Genomic DNA, 22322 nt, shown 5'->3' on the forward strand with positions numbered 1-22322 from the left:
GAGGGAGAGGGAGAGGGAGAGGGAGAGGGAGGGAGAGAGAGAGAGAGAGAGAGAGAGAGAGAGAGACATATCAATATGATAGTGAAACATCAACTGGCTACCTAGCTCACAACCCAGGCATGTGCCCTGACGGGGAATCAAATCAGCAACCACTCAGTGAGCAAGATGATGGCCAATCAACTGAGCCACACCAGTCAGGGCTGAACAGTTTTGGGTTTTTGCATTAGATTTAATTTGAAGAAAGAGTTCTGTGGTTTAAAAACATAATAGGAAATAAGTAAATAGTAAATCAGTAAAGTACAATAGTAACTAATAAATAAGTTTCTAAAAAATAATCATAAATAGTAAAAAATGACCTCCAAGGATCCTTCTAAATTTAAGATACTGTAATCTATGAATATATCTTGGAGTACTGACTTTTTCAATTAGAGGGTTTTTAATTAGTAAGGGAGAAAATACTTTAGCTAGCTTACACAACAGGAAAGTATATTAAAGAATATAGGTATCTCAATTAAAGCAAATGCAGAAATGCATCCAAAAATTTATCCTGCTTCTGTCTATCCTATCTCTCAGCACCATTGCAACCCTCCCTTAGATACAAACACACACACCTATATCATCTGAATCTTAATTTCAAACTCTCACTAAAGAGACTTTGGTCCGACTTGCTTCAATATCTGGTTCTGGACTTCAAAAGTTTAGCCAAAGACAGAAGAGCCAATAAAAATGAGGCATTAGTTCTGAGAGAAGAGTCTTGTGCCAACACCTCAATGGGTCTCTATTGCAATAAGAATTATGGAGATGTGTTTATTCATGGTAAATTAATAAGTTTACAAAAAGTATACTATCTCTGAGTGAAAGATTTGGGACTTCCATTTTCTATTTTACACATTTCTATACTGTTCTGTTTATAACACATATGTACTATTTTTCCAATAAGAGAGAAATGAGAGAGATAATTCTTTTCAGACAGAAATTATCTTTATGCATGCTGTTTAAGTATGTTTGCCAAAATAATACTTGTCTTAAAACTGCTACTTAAAGTAATTAATTTGTAACCAATGGAGAAATAATTGGATTGTTCTTCCTGTCAAGTGAACAACATTAAATAGGGTGACAGCGTTAGACAAATAAGACCAATATAAAAAAAAATCCATTAATTTAAAATCTGTGATGATTCAGAGGCTGTAGAAATAAGCCTTAAGTAAAATAGTCAAGAAGTAATTTTCTACTGTGTAAAAGTCAAGGTTTTTAAGACAACATTTTAGTCTCTGCCTTTCATACAAAAGTCACCAACAATTCAGAATTCTGGCTACATCTGGGGCTAACTTACTTGTGATACTTTACTTAATTTCACCTCAGTGTATACCTTGACTATAATGTGCCTCAATAGATAGATACCCATTTATAACTTTTCCCTTGTACTTCACTGGAAAAAATAAGACAGCATTCAGTTTTTTAAATTCTCTACTAACTCTGATTCACTTACTAATGGCAATATGCCATGGCTAAGGTGAAAAGCAAAGCTGTGGTCCAGAGCTGGTCCTCTGGAACCAGACTGTGTGGGTTAGAATCCCAGTTCTGTCTCCTCCTCATTTTGGGACCCTAGGAAGCTACTTCATCTCTGTGTGCTTCCTCTACTGTAAGTCAGAAGATAATAATAGTATCTACCTCACAGGTTATTAGGAGGACAAAACAAATAATATTTGAAGAGCTCTTAGAACAGTGGCCAGCATATAGTAGGCATGAGTATAGAAGAATTTTTAAAAGAGACATTAGAAAATATATGATTACTCACTCAAAAAATTAATCCAAGTAAATAAAATTTTACTGAATTTATGTGGGAGAGCTGTTTTGCTTTTAAAAAAAATTTTTTTTAAATTATTATAGAGAGAGGAAGGGAAATGGAATGGAACCATGACCTCCTGGTTCATGGGTTGACACTCAACGACTGAGCCACACCACCTGTGTGGGAGAGTTGTTCTTTATGACCAAACTTTGACATGAAAATTTATAATAAAAAAATCCCCCAATTAAATGTTGTTCCTACTGTCAAGTTTTCCTAGAAATATATAAAATCAAGATTTTAAAAAATATATATATTTTTAGGAAATTGAGAATATTTTAAAAGGCCATTCCATCTTGAGTAACTTAGATATAGATTATTCTATGTTCAATATTCCATATTACATTCAAATCAATTTTATACACTTTTTACAATAGTGAGTTAAGCCAGTCCACAATATATTTGTGAAATCAGCATTATCTGCTTACACAAACCACAATGCACTGGAAGATAAAGTAGGCACTGGAATAAATATGAGAATGATTATAATAAATCATATGTCTCTACATAGAAATCCCCCAGTCTACTCCAAAAGAAAATACTGTCCAGGAGTCAGACAAACCTGGGCTTTAGAATGCTCCTCTGTCCTTAGCAATTGTCTGACCTTAGACAAGTTACTTCGCCTCTGTCAATCACACTTTTCTCTTTCATAAAACACCACCTACTTCTGAGGATTGCAGTTATAATTAAATGAGACAATATATATATATAAACCTAGGTTGGTACTTGGTGCATAACAGGGACTCAATAAATCCCCTGTCCCTTCAACCAGGATTTTTCATCTACTTTCAAAAATAGAATCATATACACAGAGAATGGTAAAAGAAGATATCTGTTGGGTTGAAATAAAGACAAACTGGCAACAGTCCTAGGAACAATGAATTCACTTGTGCCAAGTCAATTATTGTTTTATGCTCCCTTTTATTTAGGGAGAGATTACTTTTTCTATAACTTGACTAGATTCAGCTAAGTGAAACACTAATAAGAAATTAAGCAGATAAATTTACAGTCTACATAAGTTTATTACATGATCACAAAGTTTTTACTGTTCTGAGGGACAATGACTATATGAAAAAAGATGCTTTCAACCTGTTTCTGGGAGAGCCTTTCTGAATCATTCCTTAAATTGTTAACTCCACCTGCCCTCTCTCAAGGCCTCAAGACTTTATTAGTATTCCATGCAAACTCTCCATTAGTTTTAAAACATTAAGACCAATTAAAATAAGTTTTAATGCTACTAGTTACTAGGTTTAAAATTAAACATATAAAAGCATTTTTCACAAGTAACACAGGACTGGACCTGTACCATAACATTCTGATTCTGCTTTGAACTTCAGTTTCTTAAGAAATTATCTCACAATTATTACTAGTATTCCCCTATACCTCTGAGAACTGATACAACAGCTTGAAACTTAAATATACTGTTGTACTTTCAATTTGAAGGAGCCAAAGAATAGAACTCTTAATTTTTCATTTCTTGAGAAATTTACCAAATAATTTTTTAATAATTAGTTTTCTTTTTTTGGATTTAATAAATTATCCTATTAGCAATCAATTATTCTTAGTGACAGTATTCAATCACATTTTTTATATCCTACCTCAGCTCCTTTCTCCTATGTTGAGGAGAAAAAGACTGTCTTTTTTTTTTTTTTTTAAACGTAATCCCTTCTCTACTTTTGCTTCTCTCATTCCAAATGCATTACAATTTTGGCAGCTTGAAGATCTATCTACTCATAATTAATTTGCTTTAAAAATATTAATCATTATTCATACCTATGCTCAGTCATAGCCAATCACTATAACTTCATACTTCAGCTATTAAAATATTTGTGGGGAAAATGTCGGTTACACTATAATTTCCCATTATCCTATCTGCAACATCCCCACTGAATAGGTTAAAAGACCTAAATTGCAATGGGGGTGTGTGTGATTTTTGTCTTACTAAATCAGAATTCAAGTTGACGACATTACAAAGGATATGAAACAACGGATATAACACTAATTCACATTGATGGCAACAAAGAGCAGCATATGGTAACTGCCAACTAGTCAGTCACTCAGCTTTTACAGTGTCAGTATACAAAACTGATCTATGAGAACACCTGACTGTTACCACCCAAGGGAAAAGAGAGTGGAAGGAAACAAGCATTTACTGGGGCTCTTCCTGCTTTTTTACTTCACTATCTTCCCATAACAACCCAAAGCAGTAGGTATGATGCTCACTGAACTTCAAGGCAACTAAATTATTTGTGCAAGATCAGTTTTTAAATCACAAAATGGAATTCATACCTACTTCTAAACTCACTCATTTAATTTCTATCTTATCCTTCTACACAAGTGCAAGCCAAGGTCATCCCAGAACTGTAAAATTCAAGTTTTCCCCCCTTATGTGAATTCTGAAAGGCATATATTGGTCATAAATACCTTATCTACTCCTATGGCCAATATCCTCTTCGTATCTCATCAAACAAGCCCCTGTGGGAAAATGTGAAACCACAACATGGAAATGACATGGAAAACGATCCATGACAGCTAGGGTTCCATTTTAGGTGAGCCACTAGAATATTTCCATATTTCCCACTCTTGTTCCCTCAATCCTCATGCTCAAACATATTCTTTTCAAAAGGCCAACAACACAAAGCTGTGCCCCAAACAGGCAAAATAAAATATATTCCCTCTATCTCTAATCACGATTACTTATATCAGAGCAAATTTTGAAATTTTTAGAGGTTTGACATAAAATATATATTTGGACACACAGTGGGATTTCTTAATGTTTTACTTATATCTGAGGGCAGAATGAAACAACTCACAGAGATTTACATTCTTCATCCTGGGTTCCGTTAAAAAGCCTAACACTCACCCCATTTTAAAGACAATCAACAGATTCCAATAATTAAAAGAACAAAGAGAGTACATAATATATTTTTTAAAGCCTGAAATTGCAATTATTATACGTTACAACTTTCTACTTTGGTCAGCTGGGAAGGAGTGAGAAGGACTCAACAAATCTTTATCATCAATCTGGACCTCCTCTGAATCTCAGTTCCTGCAGAACTGCACAAAGTGAGGACACAGTTCTAATACGAAACGAGTTTCAGATAACATGATAACCTGTAAAGTGAGAACTGACTGAGTTACATGAGCCATTTGCCTCAAATACCATTTTCATACAACCTCGAACTTAAGCCAGGCATCTCACTGAAATCCACAGATTGTTCTGAGCCATCATGGTTAGCCTAGAAGTAAATGCAAATGTATAAATAATTCCTTTAATGGGCAGATTGAGCAATAAGCAAAGCCTTTTATCACTTTTAAAAAAATAAATGTGGGGTTTTTTCTTCTTTTTTTTTTTTAAACAATTTCTCCCTCTCTCCCTTCCTACTTTAAGTACCTTTGACTTATTTCTTAAGGCCTTAGGAGAATAAAGGCATGCATACTGGTGTTTTTCTGGTTATTCTAATAAAATGCAATATACAAATATGAAACTCAACACACATATTTGCCACCATTATCCAGAATGTCTACTTAAGTAGTCCCAAATTTATTAGGTAAATGAATAAATATTCTAACCTTCTTGAAAACAGCTGAAGATAAACAGGCAAGTCATCAAAATAATGGTGCTCACTATCAGTGGGGATTATTTCAGAGGGGAAAAATTACTAGCATTCTTGGCTTGTCTTCTCCTTTGTAAGTATACAGGTATGGAATTTTGCCAAGTTTTACTTTTTTATGAAAATACTACATTGAGACTTTTTAAAGAAGATCCCAATTCAATTTTTATATGGAAAAATGCAGTTAAAAATGCCAAAGGAAGGTATTCTGGCAGGATAAGGGAAATGAGACAATAATGAAACAAAAGCCAGTGAATCAAATTCTCAAGGCTTTGCTGAATTTTCAATGAATTTTTATGAAGAGTAAGGAAGGTGTGGGAAATGATTTTTCTTAGTCTAGCTCATTTATGGATGACATATGGATAGATAATATGACAGACTAAATAAAGAGCCCTGGCCCTGCCGGAGTGGCTCAGCTGGTTGAGTGTCCTCCTGTGAACCAAAAGGTTGCTGGTTCAATTCCTGGTCAGGACACATACCTAGGTTGAGAGTTCTATCTGTGGTCAGGGCACCTATGGAAGGCAACCAATCAATGTAACCCTCCCTCCCTCTAAGCATGTCCTTTGGTGAGGATTAAAAAAAAAAAAATTAAACTTGCTTAATTTTTGTGGTTAGGCTTATATGCATGCATACAAGTCCTTTGGTTGATCTCTCCCCCTTACCCCACCCTTCCCTACGTTCCCTGAGGTTTGATGGTCTGATCGGTAAACATACTCTTAATCTCACTAAGCAGAGAGAATTTTTAGTTCTCAATTAAGAAGAGATTTCTTTTATAACAACTCTATATCAGCTCTATAGAAGGTGGCAAACTAACAACCTTCTCCTTTCTTCACTGGTAAATGGTAGGGAATTTGAATCATTAGCCTCAGGCATAGGATGAAAATATTATTAAAATTATTTAGCTAAGTACTTTGAGGTGCCTCATGGGAAAACTTTTCATTATTGTGTATCATCTATCCACAGCAATTTTGGGTAAATTTACCAGCGTCGCCTTTTTCTCTCTTCTTCCTCCCTACCTCAACTCCTCAGTTCCTGACAGGAGCAACTCATGGGTTTAATCTGCAAGTAGCAACAACAAATGTTTGACTGCCCATTCTTTATATAAAAAGTCCATGGTAACCAAAAGTCAATGCTTGATTAGAATCACCATTCAACAACCCATCCTAATGAAGAATAGTAATGATTTGACAAATGGCAGATAATGTGACACAATTTATATCTGACTATAAAACATGTTTTATATTTGTATTTGAATATGGGAGTGTTGGACATACTGCAAATTCACATTACTTTAAAATGAAAGAACCTCAAACTATCATCTAATCAAGAAGAAATAGAAAATTACTCAGCTTCATCACCCACACCAACACAGACTAATGCAAAAAATCTAGATAGAACTGAGGCGCCATCTTGTGAATTTGTCATTCCATACACATTTCTTGAGTATACAATTAGATACCGGTGATAGAAATGAGAACACAAGAAGGAATAAGGTTATTGTTACTTCCCTACCACAGAGAACTAACAATCTATCAGGCAAAAAGAACCAAGTAAGACCTAAGCAGAATACTACAGGAGCATATAAAAAGGTACTAACTTATTTGGAGCATGTTCAAGTTCACACCTTACATGACTCAGTTTAAGAGACAGTTACCTGGTCCTACAGCCAAATTAGAAAGTAAATATATTTTTATTACAGCAACTGTAATTTAATTCATCACTATATATGTATCAATTGCATATGCTAACTAGTAAGCAGGAAGGTATTTTATACTGTATTTTGGACCCTGGTTCACTTGGGGATTACCTCCAAGATATACTTTTCTCAGATAAGTCATTACTCTTAAGTAATAATTTCTTTATTATTTATCTTTAGTTATGAATTTAATTTCATAAATAATGTGTTATCAGTCAGGGTAGTCTAGATTATGCTGCTATAACAAAGTGCTCCAGAATTTCATAGGCTTATTAGCAAAAAAAGTTCATTTCTTGCTCACACTACAAGTTGAGAAAATGACAGCAGGGGAGTTTCCTTACTCACAGGCCCAGACACTGAAGAGGGCTCTGTGTTAAAATGTGATACCCTAAATAACCAAGATAAGAAAATACAAAATATGGTAACTGTGCTCTTATTCTTAACACTTCTGCTCAGAAGTTACATATTTTGTTCCCACTCACATTTTGTTAGGGAAAAAAGGGGAAGTAAATATATTCAGTGGACAAAGGACTACTATATTTCTAGACTAGTCCTTGCCCATGTGGTGTGACTGAGTTGTTGAGCATCTACCCATGGACCAGGAGGTCATGGTTCCATTCCCAGTCAGGGCATATGCCTAGGTTTCTGCTCAATCCCCAGTAGGGGGCATGCAGGAGACAGTCTATCATGATTCTCTCTGATCTTTAATGTTTCTATATCTCCCTTCCTCTCTCTGAAATCAATAAAAACAAAATTTTTTTAAAAGAGTAGTCCTTGATATTTTAAACTGCTCAGACTTCCTGCCTCAATACTATGGGAATATGAAAAACTATGAGAATTCTACCAAAGTCAATGACATGAAGAAATAGCTCAAAGAACATCTATGTGTCTTTTGATCTCAGAAAGCAGAGGGAAAGCATAAACCAAAAAAAAGAAAAAGAAGAAAAATGTTTAACTGTTAGGAATTAATGAGTGCTCCGTTATGGAATGATTCAGGCAACACAGAAATAACCGTGCATTTTAGGTAATTATTTTCTAATTAAACAAGGTATACTTGACTTTACTCTTAAATCTTAAATATAAGCCACATAATATGTTCAATTTTTCATTATGGAGTAGCTTATTCTTTCATTTTAATTAAAAAAATATATCCTAAACAAGTTGTTATAAAGCACTTCAGAGACCCTTAAACCAAAAAACTGCTTTCTGCATTTCCGCAATGTAATTAAAACTATAATCTTGCTTCACTAGAAACTGTTTTTAACCTAAAAATAATTGTCTAATAAAAATCTTACTTTATTATTCCAATGCTAGTGAGACACCAAATACATTTGTATTTAACTGACAAATTGGGTTTTACCAAAAATAAAATCCTTTGCTTGTCTAAAGATACCACTAAGAAAACGAAAGTCAAAGTACTGACTGGGAGAAAGCATTTAGAATACACACATCAAACAAAGATCCATGTCCATAACACAAAAGAGCTCTCACAAGTCAACAATAGTAATACCCCCCAAAAAGGTCAAAAGATCTGAACTGAGACCACCCAAAGAATAAATATACACAAATGACCAGTAGTCACATAAAAATATGCTCATCACATTCAAACATTAGAGCTTCTTATCAGGTTCAACATATACTTATCATTCCATTCAGCAATTCCATTCTTAGGCATCCACTCAAGAAATGAAACAATATGTTCACAGAAGCCTTCTTCAGAACACTCAGAAACTGGAAGCAACCCAACATCCACCAACTGTGCTACATCCATATGATAAAACACTATACATCATCAACAAATAGGAATGAACTACTAAGGTGCACAATAATATATACTAACAAACTTTTAGCTTAAACAGACCCAGAAAAAAATAAGACTCAAATAACTAGAATCACACATGAAAGGGGTGCAATACTCCCAAGCTTACAGAAATAAAAGTGTTATAAAGGAATGTTATGAACTGTATGGAAAAAGTGGGTAGGCACATGCAAAAGAATGAAGTTGGCCCCTGTATTTCACATCATATACAAATACAGTGGGGACTTGACTTACAAGTTTAATTCGTTCCGTGACAGAGCTCATAACTCAAATTACTCGTATGTCAAATCAAAAAGTGAACGAGTGAGACACGTGATGCTGGGCTGATGTTGTGGCGTGCACTGTGACGTTCGCTGCGCCAACTAGCGGTGGGGTATCTGAAGCTGGCTCATAACCCGAATTTTAGCTCGAGAGACGGCTCGTATCTTGAAAAACTCGTTAGTCGGGACACTCATAAGTCAAGGCCCCACTGTATTAACTCCATATGGATCAAAAGACCTAAAAATAGAGCTAAAACTATAAAACTCTTAGAAGAAAACATAGGGTTAAATCTTCATAGCCCTATGGGATTGGATTATTAAATTTGTTGACAATGGATTCTTAAACTTGTGACACCAAGCACAAACAAACAAGGAAAAAGCAGACTTAACTATTAATCAAATCACCAAAACTAAAAAAAATTTTTTTTTGCTTCAAAGGCCATTATCAAGCAAGTGAAAAGACAACACAGAGTGGAAGAAAATATTTGCAAATCATTTATCTGGTAAGAAACTTATATCTAGAATATATTAAAAAAAAAACTCTTACAACTCAATAACAAAAGACAATCAATTGAAAAAAATGAACAAAGGATATAAGTAAACATTTCTCCAAAAAAATGTGTACCAATGGCCACAACTAGCACATGAAAAGATGCTTGGCAAACCACCATGAGGTTCTGGCACAGAATAAACATTTTACTCTGAGTTGACACAGAGGATATTACAGTGGGGATACAGTGCAAGATAAGGTAGACAAGGTTCCTGTGTTTCTAAGTCAGGCACAGAGTAGAAATAGAGTACACAGAGAGATGAAAACAAACAAATAAATATCTACACTAATAAAAGAGAAATATGCAAATTAACCATCACTCTGTCAGTCCACTACACCCACCGGCCAATCAGAGCGACTGTGCAAATCAACCCAACAAAGATGGCGATTAATTTGCATACACCCACCGGCCAATCAGAGCGACTATGCAAATCAACCCAACAAAGATGGCGATTAATTTGCATACGCAGGCAACAGAGGAAGCCAAGCTTCCCGCTGGCCCTGAACTTGCTCAAGGAGGGGCTTGGAGCCCTGGCTCCTCTCAGGGAGCTGGAAAAAAAAAAAGGAGGGGCTAGGAGCAGCCAGATTGGAGAAGCCAAGCCTCGCTGCTGCTGCCGGACCAAAGGCCTGGGTCCCGGGTGCCGGAGGAAAACCGGTGCCAGCAGCCGGGGGAAGGAAGGCCTATTGCACGAATCTTCATGCAACGGGCCACTAGTATAACTCAACAAATATATAATTTCAGGTAATAAGGGCTATGAATTACAATGAAACATGGTTACTAAAACAAGATATGGTTAAAGAAACCAGACAAGCAGGGCAGGGTAAGAAATTATGACAGCACTGTCTACACAGATATTACATTAAGGTGCTTTACTTGCATTCTCTTCATTTAAACTTTTTAACACCTATATGAAGTAGTTATTACCCCCATTTTAATAGCTAAAGAGAATAAGTAATTTGCTCAAAGACCCAGGTCTCTTTGACTTAATGCCATTGAGTGTAAAAAATAAAGCTATTTTTTTAAAGTTCTAATTATTAGATTTTAAGTAGCAGTTTGAATTTTGGGCTCCCAAGAATTATTTGAAAGAAAAGAGAAAGAAAAAGAAAACAAGTGGCAGGAACTTTATTTCTCTAAAATAATATCACTTGCTCTATTCAGTCATTCTTACACCCCAAAAGCTAAAGCACTGCTCTTTATCAAGAGAATTACAGTTTAATCCTTCTCTTTTATTCTTTTTAGAAGGCTTTCAAAGTTGTAAATGGAAAGTCTTTTATCTCCTTTTTTCCCCTTTGTAGGCAACTTATTCTTTCTACAGGGAAAAGTTCATACATCTTCCTCAGTGTTTCTTCTCATCAATACAGCATGAAACTCCATAAGCCTTTCAATCTCAAGACCCAAGTTTTTCTCTGCTTATCATTTAACTATAATTAATCTCTACATCTGTTATTTCTTCCTCCTCCCTACCCCCTACCTTCTGGAACTCATACATATGTAAGATTTTAAAATAATGTTGACTTCTTGGGTTTACTTATTTCTTTATGACTTCTGTATTGGGGGACATTTCTCACAAATGATCTTCCAGACAACTAACATGGTCTTTCTTTAATTTATCTATTGAATTTTCTATTTTAGAAAAAAAATTAGATATTTTTTGGTCCCAGGAAGTTTCTTTCATACTACACTTTCATTTCCCAGAGGGATCTTTTTATTTTTATCTTTTCATTCAGGTGTTTATCTGACCCCTTAAGCAGTCCTGGATATGTATTCTGATTGTTCATTCAATCTTCCCCTCTTTGGCTGAGAAACGTTGCTTCAAATTTAGATATTAGAGTATTCCAAATATTGAAAATCCCATAAGTGTTAGAAGACTATGCACCTCTATTATCTTCAGGACTGTTTGCTGTGGAAGCCAGTAAGCTCTCCATTCCCTGCTGAGGAACCCAGAGGGAACATGCTCTGTCCCCTTCTCACTGGAGAATCACAGACTATAAGGAGAGATGGGAGTATGGTAAACATGTAAAGAGTGTGAAGGCAGCAGGAATTTTTAAATCAAGATTCAAGAGATGTCTTTGTTAGTTTAAAGGTCCCATAACAGAACTTCTATTTACCTATCTTCTCAAGATCTCTACATCAGTCTATTCATTTGGGAATTTCAGAAACCAATTATGCCTACCTAAACAGAAATGGCAGGAGGGTGGAGGACCAATCTCAGAAAATAAATTAAGCCAAGCCAGCATGGCTCAGTGGTTGAGTGTCAACCCATGAACCAAGAGGTCACGGTCTGATTCCTGGTCAGGGCACATGTGGGGGCGTGCAGGAGGTAGCCATTCAATGATTCTCTCTCATTATTGGTGCTTCTATCTCTCTCTTCATTTCCCTCTCCTTTCCTCTCTGAAATCAATAAAAATATTTTTTAAAATGACATATACATTTGAGTTTTATAAATATAACTAATTAAACTGAAATGGATGCCATCCAGGAAGACAACAATTATATAAACCAACTAGCCATGGGTTAAACAACCATCCACTGTCTTAAGTATGAAGAAACAGATGATACACACAAAAGAAACTAGGCTTGTCCTCTACAAGCTTTAGATTTTAAAATGAAAAATATTATACACTAAAGCAAAATCTAAAGTATACATATATATACTTAGATATCTATAAAAGAGAAAGAAATGCTGATTAAATACAATTTCATATAATCTCAATACTTAAAATGGTTGAAAAGTTCAATTTTGTTTGAAATTGCTTTTTCTTTAGACTATGGCACATGTTGAAAATATTAAGCTTTGAATTACTATATTTGAATTACTCACTCAAAGCATTCCAGTCCTAATAAAATAGCTGGTGTTCAATTTCAGCAACATAAAGAGAAAAGCTTTGATAATGTTCCTTGAATCAAACTAAAGCATCCAAATATGTCATCCAGTTCAGTAAGAATTTGTACTTTATAATGGTTCTCATTGATGCAAGGATAGGAAATTTGCAGTCTTTTAAAGAGACTGTAAATTAACTAAATTTCATAACAGTAATCTATCAAAACTGAGTTCCATACCAGTTAGCATTTGACTTGCATTTGGAGGGTTCATGTTGTGAATCTTGTTCTTAACCAACTTTAGATTGCTGTCTCTTTACTTCCCTTGTGATGGAAAATAATCGCCTTTAAGAATAAGAAGTAATAAAGACCACCCTGCTAATTCTAAGGAAACGCTATTTCCATCATAATAGGAAATGAGAACAGAAAGCTTTATTTAAAATTTTATACCTGTCAGGTTGATCTTACAACTTAGTTATCAGCAAATAATACTTACCAATGCATACATCGATTTTCCCTTTAATAGCAGCTTCATGCAGAGGGGTATAGTTCCAGTTATCCCTGGCATTTGGATCGGCTCCTTGGCACAGTAACAGACTCACCACCTCCGCATGGCCAAAAGAACAGGCATTATGCAGTGGGATGAGACCTCCATCATCACGAGCATGGACGTTAGCGCCCATCTGCAGCAAATGTTCTACGACATCCTTCCTTCCAAAACCTAAAAATAAAGAGGGAAAATATCTTACATTAAATCAATTTTGCAAAAAGAACCATTACAATTCCTTTAACAATATCAACAAATAAGAACTGAAGTGCTATATTCTATAGCAAAAAAAGTAAAAAAAAAAAAAAAAAAAAAGGCTAATATTCAAATGGATTCTTTCATCTCAGAAAATTTAGAACTAAGAAAGCTCTTCCTTTAGTATTTGGGCAGTTTATTAAAAAAATTTTTTTTCAATACCTCTGTGTGCTGGGCAACACATGACTCCTGTCCAAGGCATTCACTTTCCCCTCATGCTCATAAGACAAAATCAAATGTATAACTATATTCTAAGAGATAATGGTTATTTAAACACTGCTGACAACCAAATCAAACACTCAACATAACAGTACGATAATTGGAGAAAAATGTATGGAAACTAGAAATATGTGGTGATGGTTTGTTGACAAGTTATTTAAAAAGTAACAATAAAAGATAATGCCAAAACATTTACTCTTGGGACTGGTGGCCAAACTAAATGAAATGGGTGGTGAAGTGAAACAATTCAAGCTTGGATTTACTGAGTCTGAGGAAACAATATGACAAACAAGTGGAAATACAGACATTTGAAAATGCAGAACCAGAACACTGACAAGAAGTATCATAATTTTTAGACAGAAAAAAAGGGGGGAGGGGAGCCAGAAAAGATCTGCAGCAGAATGGGGCTAGATAAACACTGAGAAAGGTAAAACATACCATGAAAGTACAACTTTATGGAAGTCAAAGGCCACCAACATTATGCAATGTCCAGCATGATGAGGATTTTAATGAGATCAATAGACGGGAAAAACAGCCAATGACCATTTTAAAGTAATTGTATTATGGTGATGAAATGAGCATTCTGATGATTAAACTTCCAGACTTCTTTCTTTGTCCAAAACTGTCCTCTAATTCAGTCTATCAATTTTCATTTTCAATCGAAATGCTTGAGAATACTCATTTCCCTACTCTGTATATACATTAATATAATTTATAAGATTTAAAGCAGAGAGGCAAAAAAAAAAATACAAATGCTATTTACATTTTTGGTTCAGATATTTGCATTTTACTTTTGAAAATAAAATAATTGCAATCCCTCTTAATCCTAGTCATCAACTTTCTTCTCTAGAGATACCATTACATAAGTCAATGTTTGTTACACCCCCGCATATTTTTATACTTTTCATGTTTTTAAACACATAAGTTTATGTATTTAGATATTTCTTAATTATATTTGAATATTTCCATGTATTTCATGTTAATATATTTGTACATTATATTCCACATTTCATATTATTAGAATATATTACATATTCATATTATGTCATCAATATTGTTTGGTTCAACCTATATTAATGAGAGGCTAATAATTACGGCAAATATCTTCTCTTCTTGCTGGCAAAGAAAAACTCAATTTTCCTCAGGTATTGGACAGAAAGTAATATGGTCAGAAAAGGTAATTCTTTCCCCAGTTCAGGGAGTGAATCCTGATTACTCTAAGCTATAAGGGTGATTCATTCCCCTCTGTCAGTAACTGGCAATGAGACAGAAGGAAAAATCTAGAAGCTTATGGAATGATTTTTCTCCCCACTAAGAGAAGGTGTATGGAGGATAAAGGTCCCTTTCTCCTGTTTCCTCTCTACTTTAAAAAATTCTCATAGAAGGTTATCACATTGGAGCTGCTGATACCATGATGGGAAGGTCAAGAGAACTATGAAAATGCTGGCATGTAACCCTACTGTGCTCACAGAGTGCTAAACCAACTCTTGAACTTCCTACTTCTAAACTTGTCAAGGAGGAAAAAAATATCCTTAGGCTTTATGTTTCTGTTAGCTGAATTTTTCGATACTTATAGCTGAACCCATACAAACTGATATAATCATCTGTTCATATGTTTACTGACCATTCAAGTTTCATCTGTTAAGTACTGGTTTGTTGTCTTGACCCAATTTTTTGTCTTTTTCTTATTGGTTTCTTATTGTCACCTGATCACGGCCTGCCGGCCAACCTCTAAGTCCCTCACCCTGGCTGGCAGTCTCCAATTGCCTGATGGGGAACAGGGAACCAGGGGTTGGATGGCAGCAGACACCAGGCAAAGCCGGGGCCCTGACCGGCGGAGGCGGCGGCAGGAGGCAGGCCCAGCTGCCAGCAGCCGGGGAAGATCAGCCCTGATCGCAGGCCAGCACGAATTTCATGCATCAGGCCTCTAGTAAGCATTATAAATATACTCTCTCCATTTATGGCTTGTCTTTAAACTCTGTTTACAATGTTTTTGATTTCATACAAGTTTTAAACTTTAACAGTAAAATTTATCAATCTTTCCCTACAATGTTTGTGCTTCCTACATGATCTTTAAGACATCTTTCCTATTGCAACATTTCCTTCTAGATTATTTTTATAATTTTGCTTTTCACATTGAGATGTTTAATCTACTTATAAGTGTAATGTGAGCTAGAGATCTAATTTAGATCTCTAAATTAGAGATCTAATTTTCCATATCTTTTCTGTCAGTTTGTTTAATAGTTTAACTTGAAAATAAATCTAGATATTGAATAGGGCAATGTCAATCTACTTTGTTACCCTTAAAAAATTACCTTGAGCCCTAACCAGTTTGGCTCAGGGGATAGAGCGTCGGCCTGCGGACTGAAAGGTCCCAGGTTCGATTCCAGTCAAGGGCATGTGCCTTGGTTGCGGGCACATCCCCAGTAGGGAGTGTGCAGGAGGCAGCTGATCGATGTTTCTCTCTCATTGATGTTTCTACCTCTCTATCCCTCTCCCTTCCTCTCTGTAAAAAATCAGTAAAATATATTTTTTTAAAAATTACCTTGACTATTATTGCTCTTTGATGTTCAATATGAATATCTTCAAGTTCCATGAAGAAAATGTTAGAAATTATTTTTAAAAACTCACTACTTCGAATTAATCCTGGAAAGTTGACAAATTTACAATATTGAGTCTTCTAATCTATGTATATGATACACCTCTCCTTCAATTCTGGTCTGTTAAGTTCTTCTATTTTGTTTTTATCTTCATTAACATCTTGCACATATTTATCAAGTATTATTGGATATTTTAATGTTTTGTTGCTTTGGGGATGGAGAGGGCAGTAGTACATTAGGGAGGTCAGTAAAACCAGATCAAACGGAGCCTCTGAGTCCTAAGTAAGGAGTTTGGATTTGAGCAGGGGTTTGTCTGCTAGCTGATATGGCTAGAGTACAGTGATAGGGTCAGAAAAATGGGCAAGGGCTAGGTCATATAGGCCCTTTATATCAGTTAGGAACATATTTGGCTGCAAATAACAGAAAATAGTAGAGGCTTAAAGAAAATGTAGAGATTCACATGTCTCTCACAACTTGTCAAAGCATTCAAGCTGGCACAGTTTAACAATGGTATTAAGAGCTCTTTAAAACTCCACTTTGGCATCCTTAGCATGTGTAAGTTTTCTTCTACTTGCTTGTCACTTCCTCCTGTTTACATAAGAGTGCTACACCTCTTCTAAGCCTGACTGCATCCAGGTTCCCATACAAGAAGGGAGAGAGGGCAAAGGGAGAAAAGGCTTTCTTCTCTTAGCTTTTTATTATTAAGGAAGCCTCTCCAGATACTTTCATCTATATCTCATTAGCTGAAAGTGTGTCATCTATCCAGTTACCCAAAATGTATGGAAAATCAAGACTTTTATAGCTGGGTGCACTGCTGTTAAACAAAATCTATAATCTCTTAGCAAAGATTAAGAAAGAAAATAAATTGGGTGGATAACCAACCATATCTACCACAACTTTCTAAGTCATGAGTAACAAGTTCTGATTTTATTATAAGTACTCAGGAAGTCATTTATAACACAAATTACTTGATTCTATCCAAGTCTTAAAAGGATTATCAGTCATTTTATAAAAGATAAATTGGAGAGGGTCAAGAGCAAAATCAGAGAGACAGGTTAAGAAAAATTTTGCCATAGTCTAGGCAAGAATTGATGGTGGCTTAGAATAGGATAGTGGCAGTGTAGATGTTTCAAAAAAGAGAAAACTGGGATAGGCTTTAAAGCCAAAAGGACTGACCCCCAAGTTTCTGGCTTAAGCAACCCAGTTCCTGGAGATGCCCTCTGGGGAGGGTCAAGGCAAGCAAGTAGCAATAAAAAGTTCACCTGATGAACTGTTCTTCTCCAACTACTAAACTAAGTACCACAAACCTTTTTTAACTTCAGAAATTACATTATTTTACATATTCAAGATATTTTTAAAATATGCTATTCCAGAATTACATTATTTCACATATTCAAAGAAATTTTTAAAAAAGCATTGTTGCTGGCACTGTGAGAAAAACCTAAATTTTTAACACATAATCTAACCTCAATATACTCAATAATTTTCCTTATTATAATGTTACTAGAGGCCCGGTGCACGAAATTCGTGCATGGGAGGGGGGTGTCCCTCAGCCCGGCATGCACCCTCTCTAATCCGGGATCCCTCTCGCAATCCAGGACCACTGGTTCCTAACCGCTCACCTACCTGCTGGCCTGATCCCCCTAACTGCTCTCCCCTGCCAGCCTGATCACCCCTAACTGCCTCTGCCTTGGCCCCACCACCATGGCTTTGTCCAGAAGAACATCTGGTCTAATTAGCATATTACCCTTTTATTAGTATAGATAGAGGCCTGGTGCACAGGTGGGAGCCGGCTGGTCTGCCCTGAAGGGGGTCCCGGATCAGGGTGGGGGACCCCTTGGGGGGTAGAGCCAGCCTGGGCGAGGGGCCTGGGGCGGTTTGCAGGCTGGCCACACCACAATTGGGGTGAGGGTCCCCACGGGAGGGTGTGGCCTGCCTGGGCAAGGGGCTGAGAGCCATCTGCAGGCTGGCCACAGCCCCATTGGGGTGGGGGTCCCCGCTGGGGGGCATGGCTAACCTGGGTGAGGGGCTGAGAGCCGTTGGCAGGCTGGCCACACCCCCATCGGGGTGGGGGGGTCTCCGCTGGGGGGCGTTGCTGGACTGGGCAAGGGGCTGGGGGAGGTTTGCAGGCCGGCCAAGCCCCCAGCTTTGTCCAGAAGGATGTCCAGAAGGTCTCCCAGTCTAATTAGCATATTACTCTTTTATTAGTATAGATAGAGTTTCAATTAGGGCCATTCAAAACATTTCAATGTCAAAAGTAAGGTCACTTGTATCTATTCAACAGGAATTTAGAGACAGAAAATTGTTTCACTTATGTTCAGCATTTTACTGCCTAAAATTAAAGCTTCAAAGGAACAACTCTGTCCACTATTAAATTTGTAACAAACAACTATGACTTCTAAAATTTAATAAAAGAAAAAAATCGAAAGTGTTTGCAGTATTTTAAAGTGATGTTTTTGTTTATGGTAACAAAGTCACAGCTTAAAGACATTTTTCACTCTAATTGTACTGCCAGGAAAGCCACAACCACTGTACTTCATTTGAATTACTAAATCATTGATCTATACTTATACAGCCAGTGTGAAAATGTGTATTATCTCATATCTATTTATTTTTAATTTTTCCCCTTAAGTATTAGAAGATTATACACAAAAGAGACTCAAAGTGACAGTAAAAGAAGTTTGGGATTGTCTGGGAAAACAACTCATGAAGTCTTTTTTTTTTCTTCTTATAATTCTTTATTGTTGCAGGTATTACATATGGCCCCCCCTCTTTGACTCCTCCAGCCCTACCCCCACCCCAGGCCTTCAGCATCCTACTATCTGTGTGTGCAGAATCTCAGAGGGAAGGCGGAGGGTGGGGGGGGAGTAATAACCAATTTTCTTAATTTTTAAATGACATCTAACTTACTGATAATATACAGATCTTTTTTTAACAAACCAAAATAACTCATGAAGTTTTATACATATTGTATCTATTTTCCAGACAAAGGAAATCACAGAAGGTAAGTTGGGAAAGATAAAAAAGGTACTTGGTGACAGACGTGACTTGTTCATTATTCTCTCTAAAAACATTAGGAAAAACTAGAATCTAAAATATTAAAATGACCTACTTACTTTCTTAAGCATTATCAATTCAATCCACTCAAATAAAAAAAATCTCTTAACAATGACAAAATTACTTTCAATAAAATAAAATTGAGCTATGATACACTTACGGAAAAGCTATAAAATTTTTAAAGTAATTTTCTTTCCTGGCTAACAGACTCATCATTCACCAAGACAACACTGGTGATTCCAGATATCTGTGAACATCTCCAAACATTCATTAAACACAGTAACTTATAATTTTACTGAATTAAAAATCTTAATCATACTTTTATCTTGGCTGCTGTGCCCGAGGCAGCCTCAAAATTAGAGAGGGGTACCTAGCAGAGCAGACCCATCTTAACATGATATTCTAATTCTATTAACTTTCTTGTACAGGTATACCTTCTAAGGTCTCCCAACATTTTCAGTTTTATTGCATTTTAAGGAGAAAATTACATGCCACAGTTTCTCTAATCTGGGGATTGAAGAAAATTTTGTGACATATTCTTTAAAAGGGGTTTTCCATATACTGGGTTAAATTTGTGCAGTCCAACATACTTAGAACCATAGATACCCAGTAATAGATTCCTGCTTAATTATAATAAATGTTCCAAGACAAAGAAAAATACATTTTCTATTTAATATTCGAAGTCATTACTGGTTCCTCTTCTGATTTCAATTCTAACTATATTAGCCTTTAAATAAAGAACTATTTTATACTTCATTAGATCAGGAGTCACTCCCTGTTGTTTCTAAAATAACAGTTTAGAAAACAAACTACAAAATGACTTCTATAAAGTCAATGAAGCTGCATGTTTTTCATTTGTCAAAGGCAGACTTGGACAGATTAATTTTTCCATTTTACAGACCTGATTTAAAAAGGAAACCGTTTATACTTAAAGAAAATTATTTAAATAACAAGTGTAGTCAAGAATGTGTGCCTTCCCAAACCCAAGGAGAAATCACCAGAAGCAAAAAAGGGTAAGAAAGGAACCTCAGATTCCAGCCCAAAACAAAACAAAACAAAAACAAAATGAACAGTCCTGGCCAGTTTTTTCAGTGGTTAGAATATTGGCCCCAGGACCGAAGGGACACGGGTTCGATTCCTGATCAAGGGTACATACCTGGGTTGCAGGTTCAATCCCCGGTCCTGGTTGGGACACAAGTGGGAGGCAACCAATCGATGTGTCTCTCTCCCTTGATGGCTACCCCTCCCCTCTCCCTTCCACTCTCTCTGAAAATTAATGGAAAAAACATCCTCACTCCTCAGGTGAGGATTAAAAACAAACAAATCAACAATGAAAGAAATCATTCCTCCTTGGGGAAGAAGGAATAAAGGCTGAGTACCACTGAAGGAAGAAACATCAACTTAAGAGCTGAAGATCACGTATTCTAGACAGGCCGGGCCAGAGGAAAGTGTTCGAATTGTGTCCTTTTGACTCCCTAACATTGTCCAGTTGTCCCCTATGCTATACGTGGAATATGAAAGCAGTATCTCCAGTGGAGCTCTACCCAAAAAAAAGAGGGGAGGGTTAACACCAAGGCAGATAAAAGTTGCCTGAGGTGGGAAGCCAAATACAGGTAGACTCCCAATTAGGCATTCACAAGGAAGGTGACAGAACTTAGAAAAGGGTCAGAGAAATCCTGAGCAACCGGAGTGTACTGAGCAAAACTCACCAGCCAGAGCCTCTCTATCCTGAGACATGTCCCTCGGGCACAAATTAAAAAACAAACAAAAAACAGAGTCTAGCAGCCAGTTCTAAAGAGGGGACTCTCACACAAGCCACACTTCAAGGAGAAAGCTGCAATGACCTGCTGCCTCCCACAATGAACTACCTACCTGTCTGCACTGTGTGTCTACCCACTGAGCAAGCCTTTATAAAGGAGTTCCTGGAATTGTATTTCAACCAATAGGACTGAGGCTTTCCCCCAATCCAATCAGAGCTGCACAGCTATATCCCCATCAGCATATTTACTTAACAATCAGAGTGGCTCCATTCTGACCAATCAGGACAGTGCCTTTTGGGCCAATCATACTGCAAGGGTTTGAAATTCTCATTTGCATGAGGATGGACCAATCAGGAACTAGGGGTGGGGACTTCTGCCTATATCAGTTAGCTCCCCTCTGGCTCAGAGAACACACTTTCCCTTTCCATCAAAGGCTGGAGTAAAAAATCAAAGGTTGAAACAGAAACACTGAAGATGCCTTGCTGGACCAAAGTGGAACAGACTGGCACAGGCCAGAGCAAAGCAGACCAAAGCAGAGCAAAACTGTCTAACCAGAGAGGAGCCTCACCTGGAAGGCCACCTTGTAGCCATGCTGTTCCATAGCCAGTGCTACCTCTTAATTGAACTGTAACACTATTGAGCTGTTCTCATAGGTGTGCTTATCACAATTGAACTATTTGCACTTAATAAAGTTTCCTTTCTCCACCCCATCTCACACTGGGAATTCCTGTTGGTGTTAAATTGTCACCAAGAACCATCGGTTGACACACAAAGTTTATTATTGTTACTTCTTTTTTTAAAAAATATATTTTATTGGTTTTTTACAGAGAGGAAGGGAGAGGGATAGAGAGTTAGAAACATCGATGAGAGAGAAAAACCGACCAGCTGCCTCCTGCACACTCCCTACTGGGGATGTGCCCACAACCAAGGTACATGCCCTTGACCGGAATTGAACCCGGGACCCTTCTATCCACTGAGCCAAACCGTTAGGACTACTAACCAACTCTTGAACTTCCTACTTCTAAACTTCTCAAGGATATTTTCTTGCAATGACGGAAAGTGTAAGTTGGCATCTCTTCTCGAGACATTAGAAAAAAAGAGTAAATGTGCTCATTAACTATAACCCCATATCATTTCTTTCTTAAAAAAAAAAAATAAAACAAATTTCCAGAATCAACATGAGAACAACCTAAGCTTTTGGAAATGGAGAAGTGCCTATTTTATTAACGAGATGGATGAGAATGTCAAAATATTTTTCATGGCTGGTGAACATATCAA

The 22322-nt window shown here is 36.6% G+C and overlaps 1 protein-coding gene across 1 annotated transcript in view; it reads right to left on the reverse strand.

Moving 5' to 3' along the window:
* The window catches only part of TNKS (tankyrase, TRF1-interacting ankyrin-related ADP-ribose polymerase), a 142992-nt gene that overhangs the window by 112745 nt on the left and 7925 nt on the right, over positions 1–22322 (reverse strand). The window contains 1 exon segment of the mRNA XM_014537931.1: positions 13103–13327. Coding sequence (XP_014393417.1) covers positions 13103–13327 — 225 coding nt within the window.

This window comes from Myotis brandtii, unplaced genomic scaffold, assembly GCF_000412655.1.
Source record: "Myotis brandtii unplaced genomic scaffold, ASM41265v1 scaffold185, whole genome shotgun sequence".
NCBI classification, from domain to species: domain Eukaryota; kingdom Metazoa; phylum Chordata; class Mammalia; order Chiroptera; family Vespertilionidae; genus Myotis; species Myotis brandtii.